The 16453-nt window shown below is 37.1% G+C and overlaps 1 protein-coding gene across 3 annotated transcripts in view; it reads left to right on the forward strand.

Moving 5' to 3' along the window:
- The first annotated feature begins 7626 nt into the window (after positions 1-7626).
- Positions 7627-16453, forward strand: part of eps8l1b (EPS8 signaling adaptor L1b) — a 31851-nt gene continuing 23024 nt past the window's right edge. For all 3 annotated transcript variants that reach the window (XM_088323119.1, XM_088323120.1, XM_088323121.1), the window contains exons 1-4: positions 7627-7694; positions 13190-13237; positions 13319-13477; positions 16281-16430. In XM_088323119.1, the coding sequence (XP_088179245.1) occupies positions 13208-13237; positions 13319-13477; positions 16281-16430 (339 nt within the window). In that variant the 5' untranslated portion in view covers positions 7627-7694; positions 13190-13207. The remainder of the gene's footprint in view (positions 7695-13189; positions 13238-13318; positions 13478-16280; positions 16431-16453) is intronic.

Here is a 16453-nt window from a genome sequence, read left to right on the forward strand (position 1 = left end):
AAGTATTCACATTTATTTTAACAATTAAATAACAGAAGTGGGAAAAATTCATGTTAATTTTTTTGAAACATATTAAGTTCTTGAGCTAATTTTAATCATACTTAATTTGTTTTCTTTGTCTCCGTTAAATACGGCAATGTTTACAAGGTAGTGCTTAAGGACTGGCCTAAGTTGTAAGTGCATTAGAAATTAGTTATAATAAAATAAACACAAACTGAAACGTAGTTACATTTACAAAGTGTTCTAGTTTTAAAATGTTGGTTAAATTTCTTGTCTTGGATATTTATGGATGTACTGGCAAAACACAATTTAGCTCATTTTTAGTAGTACTTTTCTTTTACCACGAACAAGTTACTGTAGTAAAACAATTCCTACAATGTATCATTAAAAACATGATTTAATTCAGCTTAGTTTAATTTTATTATCTGTATTTGTTTATCAGTAAAATATGAAAAAGCCATTTGTGATTAGGGAAAATTGCGATAGTGTCTGTTTTACAAAAAAAAACGTAGTGTATCAGGAAAAAATGAAGTACATTATCGGCCAATCGAAAAAGATAATATACTACATTTGTGTGAGTCTGTGTATATATATATATATATATATATATATATATAATCAAATTCCTGTGCGGAGTTTGTATGTTCTCCCCGTGCTTGCCTGGGTTTCCTCCGGGCACTCCGGTTTCCTCCCACATTCCAAAGACATGCATTTCAGGTGGATTGGCCGGTCCAAATTGTCCCTAGGTGTGAATGGAACGAGCGAGTTGTCGGTCTCTGTGTGCCCTGTGACTGGCTGGCAACCAGTTCAGGGTGTCCCCTGCCCACTGCCCGATGATTGCTGGGATGGGCTCCAGCACCCCCGCGACCCTACTGAGGATAAGCGGTGCAGCTAATGAGATGAGAGGAGATATATACAATCAATACAGTTTGTAGCTAGCTTTGTTATTAAAAAAAACAGTAATTTATTCATCCAACTAGCTTAAGGAAGATTATAAATAAATAAAATACAATGTTTTTACTGTCGTTGATCAGAAAGTAATAGTAAATATTTCACCACAAAGGAAAAAGCTTGACCTAGCTAACCGAACACGTCCATTGGAGGTTAAAAACAAAAATGAACTGCAGTTCCGATCCAATGACACGAATCAAACTAACCTGAACCCAAACGGCAGAAGATGTTGTTTTTATCCGTGATCGGGGGAAAAAAGCCCCAAGAAAAGTCAAAATATAGATAATATTAACGATACAATCTTGAAAAGGGCGCACGTGCGATCACTGCTTCGATTTCTATAAAAGAAGCGCCGCTATTTATTGCAGAAAACTAAACAGTATTATTCTCCCGATACAAAAAAAAAACATTAAAATAAAAATAACAACGATTGTGTAAAATTATGACCACATTTTACTGAACCGCGTGGGAACCTCGCCTTCGTGCTGCGTTTAATGCTGTTGGCAATCAGCAATTTCGTTTAAGTGAGGTAATAAACGAAACATAGAATCTAGCCTTACGGATTCAGCAAAAAAGTCTTGGTGTGTAAAGTTGCCCTAAGGGTTGAAATGTTTTCTTTGTGTTTATATTTGTGGCAATTTATTCCATTTCACATAATTCCCACGCAGACAGGAGCCATGAAGGCAACCCATTCACAACTACAGTGTGTACATAACTTCCGCGCTCGCGTGCTGCGTTCTTAGACTTTTGTTGGTCTGTCTGCTAACCGTCATAATCGTTAAAACTATGACTTCTAACTCGTCAATTATTAGTATTAAACTGTCTTAATCGTTTTGAATTTGGCGTTTGTGTGTGTTAGTTAAATATCAGTAGCCCTGGTCGAACGGTTACGCTGAAAGAAACGCATGTCTTACTTTTTTGAGGTTCCTGAAAGCATCATAGTATAAACCATACGTCTATTGCGTAACCAGGTAAACATTCAATTAACATGCAAATGATTATTGATTATTAGATTTAGTTAATTTCCTTTTAAAAATGTTTCATCTTTATAAGGAGATATGTTTCAAAAGAGATCATTTGACTGGCGTCACTTAAAAATATTAATTATACGCGTATCCTTTATTTTAAAACACTTACAGGTGAAGTGACACAATAATAAGCATCTATTACGGCTTCCGGCGCTCAGGAATGCAGATGAGGTTCTCTAAATAACTAAAACAAATCACTTTATTTGCTATTGGAGACTCAAGTGGGAAATTCCACGCGCTGTCTTCATCGTCACACATTCTGCCACGTATGCCGCTGCTAAAGTTGAAACAGAACCCAAAAATACACAGGCCAGTAAAACCGGACCAAAAACAGGTAAATTCTTCCTTGCAAATTAAAACGTTGCAAATACCTTACTTGAAGAAATCACCGCGTGGAAATATCCTTAAAATCAAAATCAAGTATGTTCTTCTGAGCTGGACCTTCTCTCAACTCCGCCTTTCTCCTTGATTGGTGCAGAGTGGAAGCTTGTTATGAAAAGTGACACCTTTAACTAAACTACTTTACTTTACTCAGTAAACCCGAAAAGAGCAAAAAAATGTACATTTCAACAATAAAAAATGCTCAGCTTTTAGGCAAATCAAAGCACTAGATAATGGAAATGTGCCTGTGGTGCTGTGACGTCATCATCAATTTAATCACTCCATAGACTTATTATGAATATCATCAAACAACAAATTATACAATTCATTTGAATTTGTTCGACATTTTTAAATTGGAACTAAAGATTTTGGCAATGAGAGGTGAGATGTAATTGTAATTAAATGATTTTCCGCTAGAGGTCAGAGAGTACTACACAACACGTCTTTTAATTGATGAAGTAACAGTAAAAAATAACATTTATTATATTTTACCATTTAATATATTTAAATATTTTTCTGAATATTTATGTATGTAAAATGTAATATATATAATTGAATATTTTTAATATTTAGAGTTTAATATTCTAATTTGATTTATATTTGAATTACTGTATTTCCATGTTTTCATTTTGTTTTAAACGTATGCTTGTTTTTTTTGTTTCCATACTATTTTATATTTTTCTAGATATTCACTGTAGTTGTGTTCATTTTTTTTTACATTTTAACTAAAAAAATCGTATTTTTCTATTTAAAAAAAAAAATGAACTAAATTGATTTCCCAATGTGTTGGGAGGCAAGTATTTGTACTTAATTTAGTAAACGTGTTTAACTATGATAAGAAAACGTTATATTGAAATAATTACAAAATAGTAAAAAAAAATTAAAATATTATTTTAAAATATCCATTGTTCATTGTTTTTAAAGGGGCAGTGGGTAATATATAACTATCATGTAAATACACATTTTTTTTCGAGAGAATAGTATCTGACACATGATGATCCTCACCTAAAGCAAGGAGGCGCCTTGCATGGCTAATGCTGCTATCCGTATCCGTGTGTGTGTGTGTGTGTGTGTGTGTGTGTGTGTGTGTGTGTGTGTGTGTGTGTGTGTGTGTGTGTGTGTGTGTGTGTGTGTGTGTGTGTGTGTGTGTGTGTGTGTGTGTGTGTGTGTGTGTGTGTGTGTGTGTGTGTGTGTGTGTGTGTGTGTGTGTGTGTGTGTGTGTGTGTGTGTGTGTGTGAATGGGTAAGTGTGAAGCACTTTGTAAAGCGCCTTGGGAGGTCCTCAGTGACTTGGAAAGCTCTATATAAATCCATACATTTTACTTATCTTGCATGATTGGCCGCCATCTTGCTGCCAAGGCTCAAAATATTTTTTGTAATTTTTTTTAAATAAAAAAATAGAAGGTAGTTAAAAAATGTTCCACTCTAGGATAATGTTTACTCATTTTAACGAACATTTGTTATTTTTCTTTTTTTAATTTGTATTTTATATTTCCCTTTTCTCCATTTTCTGGATGTTTTTCTCTTTTACATTTCAAGTTTCCACCCCCCCCCCTGTTTCTTTTTTTCAGTTTTTTTACATTTCTCTTTCACTTTTCCTTTTTAGCTTTTTTTTTTTTTTTTTCCAAAAAAGTAAGATTATTTTGAGTCTCAGTGGTTTGTAGTCTTCCTTATGCTTTCTAGCACTTATTTTCAATTGCATTACATACACATTAAGTGATTGGATATTACACGCTGTACCTTTTAAACACTGCTTTAAATTTCGGCACTTATATCCAGTTTTGGTGACAAGATTGCATTATAAACAAATCATTTGATTCAAAGCCTGAAACACGTTTTTTTCTTTATATTTTTCATTTATTCATGTTTTGATTTTTTTTTTTTAGAATTCAATGCATCAGATCTGAGATCAGACATTCATTTTAACATCATTGCTCTTTTTTTTGTGTGCGCGTGCATGTATTTGTGCTCTTCAGCACATCTCTTCGTAATACCCCGGCCATTCCCGCGCATCTTTGACTCCTAGCTGATTCAAGCAGACAGGAAAACCACAGCGGTGTCTGAAACTCGTGACAAAAAGTTAGCGGACACTCTAAAAAGTTGCCTGCCCAGCCATAAAGTGGCCTGGCCCATTTTTCACAACTTGAAACAAAAAAAGCTATTATTGCAAAGTATTAAGGATTGATAATCAGAATATATAACAGAGCAACACTTTAAAATTAAGTTTATCATAAATCTACTTATAACATTCATTGCATGTATATGACACGGCTGTTTTCCATCTGCTATCAGTATGTACCTGTATTTTAGCCTAGATGGTAGTGTGCCCGCTTTGAGACTGGGAGGTCGCTGGTTCGCGCCTCGACCGAGACATACCTAATTGGTATAATGGCGGCGCCCTCTGGCTGCGGCTGCATCGACTCGCTACAACGGGTCAGATGTATCGACATTTCGTTCTGTGTACATTGTTACAAAGAATGACAATACAAAGGAAATTATTATTATTATTATTATTGACTCCTCTTCATTTGTGCAATGTTTGCATTGCGTTGTCTGCTACAAGCCACGTGAACTCCTCTTTCCACTCTTCTTATGTACGTTTACGTTTTGTAGCGTCATCAATTTTGTTACCTTCTTTTGAATCTTCTGGGGCTGAGGTTTTGGCTTGATCCCTGGTAAGGATATGCCAGAGTGTGTAGTTTCCTCATGCGTGAGAAGATAAGCAGGACATTGTAGTTCAGCCTTTAAGCGTATTTATTCCTCAACAGCAAACAAACAAGAACACGGCTCCTTTCAAAACAACATGGCAATCAACAATTATCAAAACGAAAAATGGTGCGTGCGTAATGATGTCACACAATGGAGTAAGAGCGCTATTAAATTAACAAATCTTAACACTTCCTAACCACTTATCGATTTCTTGTGTTCTGTATGCTTCTACTTTGGAAAATGATATGCAAATGCGCAACCTTATAACGCTCGGGAAAGTCTGGAAGCACAAAGTTATTCGATGCAGGCTTCTGATTGGCTGCCGCGTATGCAAATTGCCAAACGAACCGAAATTCAGAAATTTCCAAAACGGACAAAGATTTCAAAATCGGAATAAAAAGAAAAAAATTGTTCCGTTTTTTTTTTTCTTGAAAAAGTTGTCGGTCACCCGGGCTGAGACGTTTTTTTGTAAATTGTACGCCCGACGTAAAAGATGCACGCCCCGGGCGTTATTTCAGACACTGCCACAGAGGTGAATAGTAGATGTAATAGTCATCCTCTCATCATTTCGAAAAGGTGGGTCTGACAAGCACGTGGTCTTCCCCTGATTTGACTTCATTAGTGCCGAGCTTTTAAAGGAGGAATGAGAAAGAAATTAGCTGAGGCAGATTGTAAGGCAAGAACACCAGTATCTATCATTCTAATAACCTTAAAAGGATAATTCTTCCGAATCATGTGAGGTGCATGAATAAGTGAATTTCACATGACCTCTCCCGATCTTCTGAAAGCACAAAAACAATTTGTTTGACGTTCCAAAGTTGGACGAAGGACATTTTTCAGATGCCATGACTAGATTGCGTAATATACAATACGATTCGGCGAGGGAGTGTGAAGTGTTTGGCTTTAGGGACGGTGCCTTTATTGCTCTGAGTCAGAGTCAAAATACAAGCCCTGAAACGTTGAATAATCGGCAGTGTTCCCTCTAAGCTGCGCGCGTGCGCAATCGCGCACTGCCCGCACATACTCAACGCACAAGAAAATCTAGCCAGCTCACAAAAATCAGGGCTCAAAATTGCTAATTAAGAAGCAAATGAAGTCAAAGTTACAGTGCATGACGGTAAAAATACAGGGGCTCCCCTGACGCTGTTTTCTAAATGCGGTATTTTGAAGTCCATGTCAAAGTAGAACGAAGTTGAGTAAAGTCAGTAGAGTTTTTCAAGAACCGGCTCCTTCGGCTCGGCTCACTAAAAAGAAACCAGCTCTTTCGGGTTGTTTTTGCTTCTTTCATCCCAACATGACCAAATATTATGTAAAATTATGCACAAAATGACTTAAATAGATAGATAGATAAATGTCTAGATAGATACTTTATTCATCCCCGAAGGGAAATTCACATTTCCAGCAGCATCCCTGAGCTGAGAACAATACAATAATAAAGCAAAAGGAATACAATATTCAAATACCCAGTGTGACGTGCAAATGCCCACTGTAGCGTGTTATATAGAATAACTAAATAGTGCTACACAGAATACATATTGCAATAAGATTCGGTAATATGCAATGTAGGTGGTGTGGTTTACTGTGGGCTTTTACTCTGCCGGGTAGAGTTAAAGAGCCTCATGGCATGAGGAAGAAAAGATCTCTTCAGTCTGTCCGTAGTACAAGACAGTGACAGCAGCAAATGAAGGGGGGAATAGAACAAAAAAGAAAAATACCGAAATGAAAAAGTAGTGAAAAGCTGAGAAAAAAAGAAACAAAAGGAAGAGAAAAAAAGAGGGAAAATTTAGAAAAAAAGCCAGAAAAAAAGAAGAAAGAAACAAAGGAAAAAGTAAATAGAGAACAAAAAGATTTTTTTTAAAGGAATTTAAAAAAAATAAGAAAAAGTTTGTGTTGCATTCAAATAATTTCCAATTTTGTTGCCAACATTGTACTTCCACTAAAAAATGTGATTAAGTACAGTTCTGTATCTTGCAACCGACGAAATAAGACCCCAAAAATGTTAGTTTTATGCGACAAAATATATCAGGAGGGGAAAAAAATGGATATCTTGTGAAAGAATTGTAAAATCAAATGACGTTTGTAGGCAATAGTACATGAGTCAATTCATTCAAAAGAGAAAAATCATTTTGCATTGCCGGAAACTCAGCAAAATGTAACTTGATGTCAAGTTTTGGACATGTTTGATAATGATTTAGTTGCCACACTTGGGATTGCTGTTGCTCACTGTTGTTTCAAGCGTTGCTCACCGACTTTGTGCGAACGCTCAGACCCGTGGAAAATTACAGGGAACATTGATAATCGGTGTCGTGCACCGTAAAATTCCAGCACTCGATTTCACCTGGAAATTATTCTTCCCGAAATATGTCGGTACTACACTTTCTCCCCCCCTACAATGACTTTCTTCGGATGTTGCCCTTGGCTACTCCGACTCGTATGTGTCAACACAAAACAAGAGATGAGAGCGCGATTTCGAAAAAGGCGTGGTGGGAATTGCAAAAGTAGGCACACCCCTGCTTAAAGGATTCAGGGGGAGGGAGAATCATACCTGCGCTGCATATTTTTTTTTTCATAACGCCGACTTTGTTCTTAGGAACGGGGATTAACCGTTGGGAGGTCGTCGGCCTTGGTAAGTCTGAAACTACGTTTTTCTGGGATGAAATATTCAAAACACCTACACCTAGTTCAGCAAATTTTCGGTTGGGTTGAACGTGTGACTATACCATACGGTTTGTCGCCGTTTTACTTGCAGTCTGGTGCGCTGCGAGGATACAATTTAGGTTTGACGGATATAGCCGTCAACGGCACAGAACTATTGATCTCATGCAAGGGGTCACCAACCCTTTTTGAATCTAAAACTTGTTCATTTATTTATTCATTTATTTATTTTTAATGTGATAATTTATAAATTGTTATTACTATGTTGTTACTATGTTATTACCAGGTTGTAATTATTAGAAATTTAAATAGGCCCAGTCAACCGCCAAAACGTCATGGCTGCTGGAAATGAACATTTTCTAGAAAATCCCAATGCCCCCCTTACTGGTGAGCTATTTTCTGTCCGCGGGCTACTCGGGTCTTCTTAGCGGGCTACCGGGTGCCCACGGGCAGCACGTTGGAGACCCGTGAGCTAAAGGTTCGCTCGGTTACTCCTTTTAGGAAAAGTTTGAAGGTTGATGTATTAGCCCTGCTCATTAGAAACTGCTCCTGAGAAAGAATGTTGTGCCAGTTAACTCAAGAGTTAACTTGTGAGTTAACTTAAGTGATTCAAAGCAGTTACACATTGCAAAAGATAAAATGTTACAGCAAATAGAACGAAAGACTTTCAAAGATTGTTAATTGACTTCCAAAATCCCTCCTTTTCCTTCCGAAACTGCCAATGAGAAAGATTGCCGTGTGAGTTAACTCGTGAGTTAACATGCGAGTTCACTCATTCAAAGCAGTTACATATTGCAAAAGATGATACATTTTCCTTTTTTTTTTTTAAACTGCACAAGATTGCTCTTAACTCAAATTAATCGTCGAGTTTTAAAGCTTTAACTTGAGATAAAAATCAGTTTCAGAGGACTGCATATTTTTTTATGTCAAGGTGACTGTGTGTAATATTCAGTGCCTCCTAGTGGTACAAAAAAACTTTGATTTAAGTATTGGGCAAAATTTCATGAACTATAAAGCGAATATTCATTTTAATTAAAAAAAAAAAAAAAAAAAAAAAGAGTAATTTGTATTTTACTTAAATCGGCGCAGTATTTGTCTGGCATCCTGCTGCCACGCTGTGCTCATACCAGACAACTCATTGGTCAAATATTACACACTGGGGCTTTACCTCTTCAGTTTAAGTTAAAGCTTTAACTCATTTTTATTTCGTACTTAACGGGAATAAAACGTCAATACCGGCCAAGTTTAGCAAAAAAAAAGCGGCATTGGAATTTTCTTGGAATTTTTTCTGTGCTGTGCCCTAACTCGGCTTGCTAAATGTTTTGGCAATGAGGTGAAAGTACTTTGCTTAAGACCAGGTTGGGTAGGGTTACTTTAACTGGATTACTTTCGACTACTTTTGGATTACTCCAATACCAAATATGCCAATAAAAGACAAAAGAAACTAAATATGAATACAATGATGACTCACAACACGTGGTAAGCTTTCTCTGCTGGCTTTGATCTCTTTGATCTCCGGCAAAACGAACATCAAATGCCACAGAAACAAAATGAAAATAAATCATCATTTTTGCGTTCCGTGTATTCCGTTACTCCCCAAAACTGGGTCATTTTATTCATATTTAGTTTATTTTGTCTTTTATTAGCATATTTGGTATTGGAGTAATCCAAAAGTAATTGAAAGTAATCCAGTTAAAGTAACCCTACCCAACCCTGGTAATGATACTAATGAGAGAGAGCGATACCAGTGACACTGATGATCCCTATAAATAGGGCGGGGAGGAAGATACTGCAAAAGGCTGTCAGACCGGTCGGGACGCTCGCTTGCTTGCTGACGGAATAACTGAGATAAAAGGGGAGCGTTTGGAATGAATGAATGAATGAATGAATGAATGGCTTCATTCATTCATTCATATCAAAGACCTTTGTGTCTTGTCAAGTGTTTCGCTGTTGCATAATAGCAAATCATCTGAAACAAAGGCCCAAATAGAACAAAAGACTTTCGAAGAATGTCGGTGACCTCCAAAATACCCTATTTCCTCCCTTAACCATCCAAGGGGAAATATCGTTGGGTGAGTTAACCCGTGAGTTAACTTACTCGAAGCAGTCACACATCCGAAGATGAATTTTTACCCTAGAGAACACGAGACTCCCGGTGAATGTGATTTTACTTCAAAATCGCTCATGGGAGATTGTTACGTGAGTTAACTTGTGAGTTAACTCGTTCAAAGCAGTTACCCGTTGCAAAAGTTATATTCTTACCTCGTCAAGAATACAAGACCTCAGATGAATGTTGGGTGGTCTACAAATACTTCAATGCTCAGATTGCTGCTGCAATTAACTCGTGAGTTAACTTTAACAAAGCAGTTACACTGAACACAGAATTTTCGCCTATTGTTAGTGACCTCCAAATGACCCCTTTTTCTCAAACTACCAATGGAAAATATTTCTATGCGAGTTAACTTGGGAGTTAACTCATTCAAAGCAATTAAACACTCCAAAATATAAATTCTCATCCTGAAAAGAACACAAGATCTCAGAGGAATGTTATTTAACCTACAAATTCCCCCATTTCTTCCTGGAACCGATCATGAAAAAGATGGTTATGTGAGTTAACTCATTAGTAAACTCATTCCAAGCAATTACACATTTGTGAAAGATAAATTCTTACCTGAAAGAACACAAGACTTTCGATGAATGTTCCAAATTCCATTTTCCTCCAGAAACTACCCATGGCGAATAACATTACGTGAGTAAACTTGTGAGTTAACTTATTCAAAGCAGCTACACATTTCAAAAGCTAAATTATTACCCCAAATAGAGCAAGACTTTCGAAGAATGTTGCTCCAAGTAGAACAAAAAACCTTTTAAAGAATGTAAGTCCCCTAACTCCTCCCAAAAGTGCTCATTAGAAAGATTGTTATTAAAGTTAACTCGTGTGTTAATTTGTATGTTGATTTACGGGATAATTTAGTTAAAACAATTACACATTGTAAGAGAAATAGTTTCACCAAATAGAACTAGACAGTCAAAGAATATTACTTAACTACCAAATTCCCCCATTTCTTCCCAGACCGGTGTACAGGTTAGTTAACTATCAATTGACTTGTGAGTTAACTCATTCCAAGCAGTTACCCATTAAAAAAAGTAGAAATTCTCACCCAAAATAGATCAAAAATTTTACTTGACCCGGAAATCGCACCATTTCGTACCAAAACATCTTAAGATAGATTGCTCTCTGAGTTAACTCGTGAGTTAACTTGTGACTTAACTCCTTCAAAGTAGTTCTACACTGCAAAAAAATACATTCTTACCCCTTAGAGAAGTATTTTGAAGAATGTTACTTGACCTCCAGATCCTCCCTAAACGAACCGTGGGGAGTGTCGCTACATGAGTTAACTAGTTAACTTATTCGAAGCAGCTAAGCATAGCAAAACAAACTTACCATCTCGGATGAAAGGTTTGTTAATTATGAGTATACTTTTCCCTTTTTTCTAAATATATTTCCAGTAATATTAAAAAAAACAGCCTGTGGGCCAAAATGACTATATATGATCGTACATAAAGTACAACAAATGAAAAGTTTCTACGTGGCAACTTGGTCACCATTGTGTGTCTAATACAAAAATATTACTACAGAAATACTAAACAAAATACTACAAAATTATTACAAATTAAAATGGACTTAATATATAAAAATGCTTTCATTCTGAAAAGGAAAATACTAAAATACAACACAAATACCACTAAAGAAATATTAAAACAAATACTGTACTACAAAAATACAACTACTGTAATATTACAAGAGTGCTAAATAAATACTATGAAAATACTATGCCAATACTACAAGAAATACTGTCATGGAGATACTTAAAAAATACCACAACAGTAGAACTATGATTCAAAAATACTACTACTACAGAAATACGACAATAGAAATACTACGAAGGACATACTACAAAATAACAACTTCAGTGGTACTACAGATACACTACAAGAAATTAACTGCAAAAATACTACGATGAAAAACAAGTATACTACAAAAATACCACTGTAGTAATACTGTAATACAATAATTACCACAGAAATATTACGGCAGTTGTACTACAGAAATACTACTACAGTAATACTTAAATTCTTTTACAAAAACACTACTCCAGAAGTACTACAAATTTACTGCAGAAAATTTTCCAAAAACAAACTACTGTAATACTATTAAAATACTACTGCAACTCTACAAAATGATATTTCAAATTTGGTGTTTAAAACAGGGATTCGATATATTGTTTAGTTGTGAGCGTTTCAAAACCATTTTGATGAAATGAATGTATTTAAAAACAAAAATAAATATACCGTAGTGCAGTGGTTAGGACATCCGCCTATCGCACGAAAGATTCTCGGTTTGAGACCTGGGGCGGGATGGGCGCCACCGGGCTGTGCTTGCCCAAGACACACCACAGGAAATGGTGCCCCTAGTGGTAATGCCAAGCCAAGTCAAGTCATGTTTGTCCGTATAGTCCATATCAGGGATCGGGAACCTTTTTGACTCAAAGAGCCATAAAAGCAAAAAATATTAATTTTATTTTGGGAAAGAGCCACACCATATATTATAAGACAAATTTACTAAATTGCTAAACCCGCGCCCCAGACAAAAGCTTAGTCTTCAGCACATTTATTTTTGATGATTTGATAAAAATTATGAAAAGAGAATAATGCCAGAGCCCCTGTCCCAAAATCAACAAACATACCACTTTAAACTTGTCTCTTTCTTGCAATTACTCAAGATCCTTTTGACCCTTTTTTTCATATATATTGGTTTCAAAACCAGATGCAAGCAGTTATTGTGTAAAAACGTCACAACATTCTGCAAATAGGGAGCCTGATGAGCTCACTTTTGGCGCAGACAGCGTAGGGCGAGAGATGGGAGTGCTTGCACTTTTTGCATAGCTCCACCCATCCCTCCCACTCACCCAATCAAATGACTAAGTTCTCTTCCGGTGTTTTGGCGTATTTACAGTTCTGTGGATTCATCATAAGGTATCTGAACACTGAACACAGATTATATAGTGAACTTTTATATAAAGGATTCTTTAGCGTTGTACAACCAAAACGAGTTTTTTTTCCCCCTTTTTTTGTGTGACACCTTGACTGTAAATTGTAGTGAAAAACGTGCCCTATATATACTGCAAAGTAATGAAGGATAGGCAACTCAAGTTTTAAACAAGATGGAGAAATTTTGCATGCAATCAAATTTGTCTCTGAGCCACAGATACTCATAGAAAGAGCCATATATGGCTCGCGAGCCATAGGTTCCCGACCCCTGGTCCATATCATAAAGTGTCAAAGAGCTGTACGGACTACAGACTACTATGACAGCATCCCCTGATCTAAAACCTACATGAGGGCAAGGAAAAACTCCGATTCCTGGGACTGGCTAGGTGCTATTATCATTTTTATCTCCCACAGTGGAAAAAAGGCCCGAAGATGACAAACATCAGGCGCTATTTTGTGAAGGTGAGCCTCTCCCACCTGCACGTGACTGTGTTTTTCCGACCCTATATACGGAATGACGCGTTTGTCCCTGTTTCGTTCCAGCACTTGATCACCTTTTCGCTCCAGAGAGGAGAAGTGAACAGCGTGGAGGAAGCTCAGGCTCGTCTTCTGGCTTTAGCCCGTAGTGGAACGCTGTGGAGTCAGCAGATGCTGCTGGATGTCGGATTGGATGCCGTTTATCTCCGGGATATACAGACTAAGGTGGGACCTTTTTTTTGCGTTTTGTTTCTTAAGGTCAGACTTATTTTTCCTAGCGCTTATAACAGGGGTGTCGAACTCGTATTGCCTTAGGGGCCACATAGTAGAAAAAACTCTTAAAGTCGAATAAAGAAGGGGAGAGAGGTAGAGGGAAAGAAACAAAGGGGAGATGTAAATAAAGAAAGATACGGGGTAGAGGAAGAGATGTGGGGGGAGGGGAAGATATGGGGTAGAGGAAAAGAGATATGGGGTAGAGCAGGGTGGGCAAACTACAGCCCGGGGGCCATGTGCAGCCTGCCAGACAAAAATGGTCAAAATATAATGAAGATATATATATATATATATGTATGTAACCGCAGTATACCTGTCCCACCAAAGATCCACATTCACGCTGGACTGGATGATGAGGTTTTTATTACAGTTTCTGCAGATGAAATGAGTCACAACATTAGCTTCTCTGCTGGCTTTGATCTCTTTGATCTCGTTGGCAGCTCGCTCTGTAGACTGCCCAAAGCATATCAAAGAGCTTTCTTTTCAATTTACATAAAATACATTTTAGAATATCACAATACATTTTTACATCCATTTTAACAAGATACTTTTAACAAGAGATCGTATAGTGGTTTTTTAACGTTTACAATGAATTCAACATATTTTTCTTTAGTCTGAATTTTAACCAACATCATCTTTTTTATATATATGAGAAAATAGAAATAATAACGAATATAAAAACGCATACAATTTCCCTGCAGAGGAAATGAGTCACAACATTAGCTTCTCTGCTGGCTTGGATCTCTTTGATCTCTATAAGGGGAATTAACATTTTAGCACAACAGAAACAAAATGAAAATAAATCCAAACAGCTTGACAACATCAATCACATTACTGTGCATGTTGAGAGATTTGTCAGCTGTGGTTTTAATGTTTAAAATTAACTTTTATTGTGGAGCACCAAAAGATGTGTCTTACCGTTGGCAGCTCGCTCTGTAGACTACCAACAAAACCCCGCCTTCCGGTCACATGTCAAAAGCCAAAACAAACCCTACCCCATACCAGCAGGTGGCACTGTTGGACTCATCATCGCAGGACACTTACCAAAAACTATACACATATTTCAGCAGGAATTTCAATGAAACAAAAGTTAGTATTACACCCGTTACATATATATATAAAATGGTGAATATAATACTTGTAATAAAAACGTTGTTTTTAGGGGGTGCTAACTTTGTCCTGTTGTTTTACTACAAAACAAAAATTTTTAATTGCTTAAAAAGGACCTCACTTATTCTTTTGTCTTCATTCTTCTAGTAAAAAATTTACTAGAGAAATACTTCAAAAAAATGACTACAGTAATTATTTCACACTAAAATACTATTCTAGAAATATTACAACAGTAGTACTATAAAAATACAACTACGGTAATACTAAAGATGACTTAAATCCTTTAAAGATACGAGTATGGGTATACTGTACTTCAAATATTCTTATACAGAAATACTACTACAGTAACACTAATGCAAAAATGCTACATAAATATTACAACAAAAATACTACTGTAAAAATACTTCAATATGGGCGGTAATGATCTCCTCCTCTCCCATTTTAACACAAGGAACTGCTGGAAGTGTGAATTTCCCTACGGGTATGAATAAAGTATTTAATACGGTAAAATTACAGTAGTACCGAAACACTACAAAGACATAACAGCAAAAAAACTACAAAAAGAACAATACAATCAAACTCAGTTCGGTTATGGTGCCCCTACCACCCTAGTAGTTAAGGGATCCACCCCCACCAATACTACAAATATTCTACAATGGAAATACCACAACTGTAAAAATTCTACAAAATTAAAACTACAGTAGTACTACAGCTATACTTGTCATGATTACCGATGTGAATCGCCTGTGCTTGCTCGTTTGGTGCCAACTGCCTCGGACTCTGATTGGCTATATATATATATATATATATATATGTATGTAACCGCAGTGTACCTGCCCCACCAAAGATCCATATTCACGCTGGACTGGATGATGAGGTTTTTATTACAGTTTCTGCAGATGAAATGAGTCACAACATTAGCTTCTCTGCTGGCTTTGATCTCTTTGAACTCAGTTCGGTTATGGTGCCCCTACTACCCTAGTAGTTAAGGGATCCACCCCCACCAATACTACAAATAGCTCCCTGTCCCTATTTAAACTCATTCCTATCTGTCCCCTTTTGTCAGTCCGTCTGCGAACCTCAGTTAACACTAGGCAAGCCTTTTTCGACCCTGACTCCCTCCTGTTTTTCGCTCCCGGCTTCGACCTCTTTTTGTCCCTGACCACGTCTACTCTCCTTTCCTGGATTACGACTCGCTTACGACCACGTTTTTTCCTCTCCTGTCCCGGCCACTGACCCGTTTTTCCGCTCCCGACACTGCCATCGCTCGCCACAGAAGATCCACTTCCTCGTTCAGAGCGACCTGCTTCCCGCGTCCAGCAATCGTGGGCGCAACCCTTTCTCTTTCTTCCAATAAAACTTGTGAGAAACGCAAGGCAAGTGGGTCCTGTCTCCGTTCTGGTCCTGACAATACTACAAATATACAACGACAGTAATGCTACAGATATATTACAAAAATTTGACTGCGGAAATACGATGCGGTGCTAGGACTCAAGTGGACTGAACCATTTCAAGGCAATGGAGTATTTCCTACGTTTTTTTATTTTTATTTTAGCTAGCGTTTTTCCATCATATTTTAGTCTTGTCCTTAAGAAAGGAAAAAAACTTTTTTTAAACTCCAAAAACTATTTTTTTTCGTACGCAGGAGGAGTTGGAAAACTACTCGTTCCTCTCCATCTTCCGCTGCGAGTCCGTCAATTCCGAGGAACTCTTCCCATCGCTCCTCCTCCTCGTGTGTCAAAGCGTCAGCGAGAAGAAACCCGATATTCTCTTTTTCAGCTGTGAGAAGTTGATGGTGAGTGTCATGGACCAATATCT

This window comes from Urocampus carinirostris, chromosome 19, assembly GCF_059441175.1.
Source record: "Urocampus carinirostris isolate Australia breed hairy pipefish chromosome 19, RoL_Ucar_1.0, whole genome shotgun sequence".
Lineage (NCBI taxonomy): Eukaryota > Metazoa > Chordata > Actinopteri > Syngnathiformes > Syngnathidae > Urocampus > Urocampus carinirostris.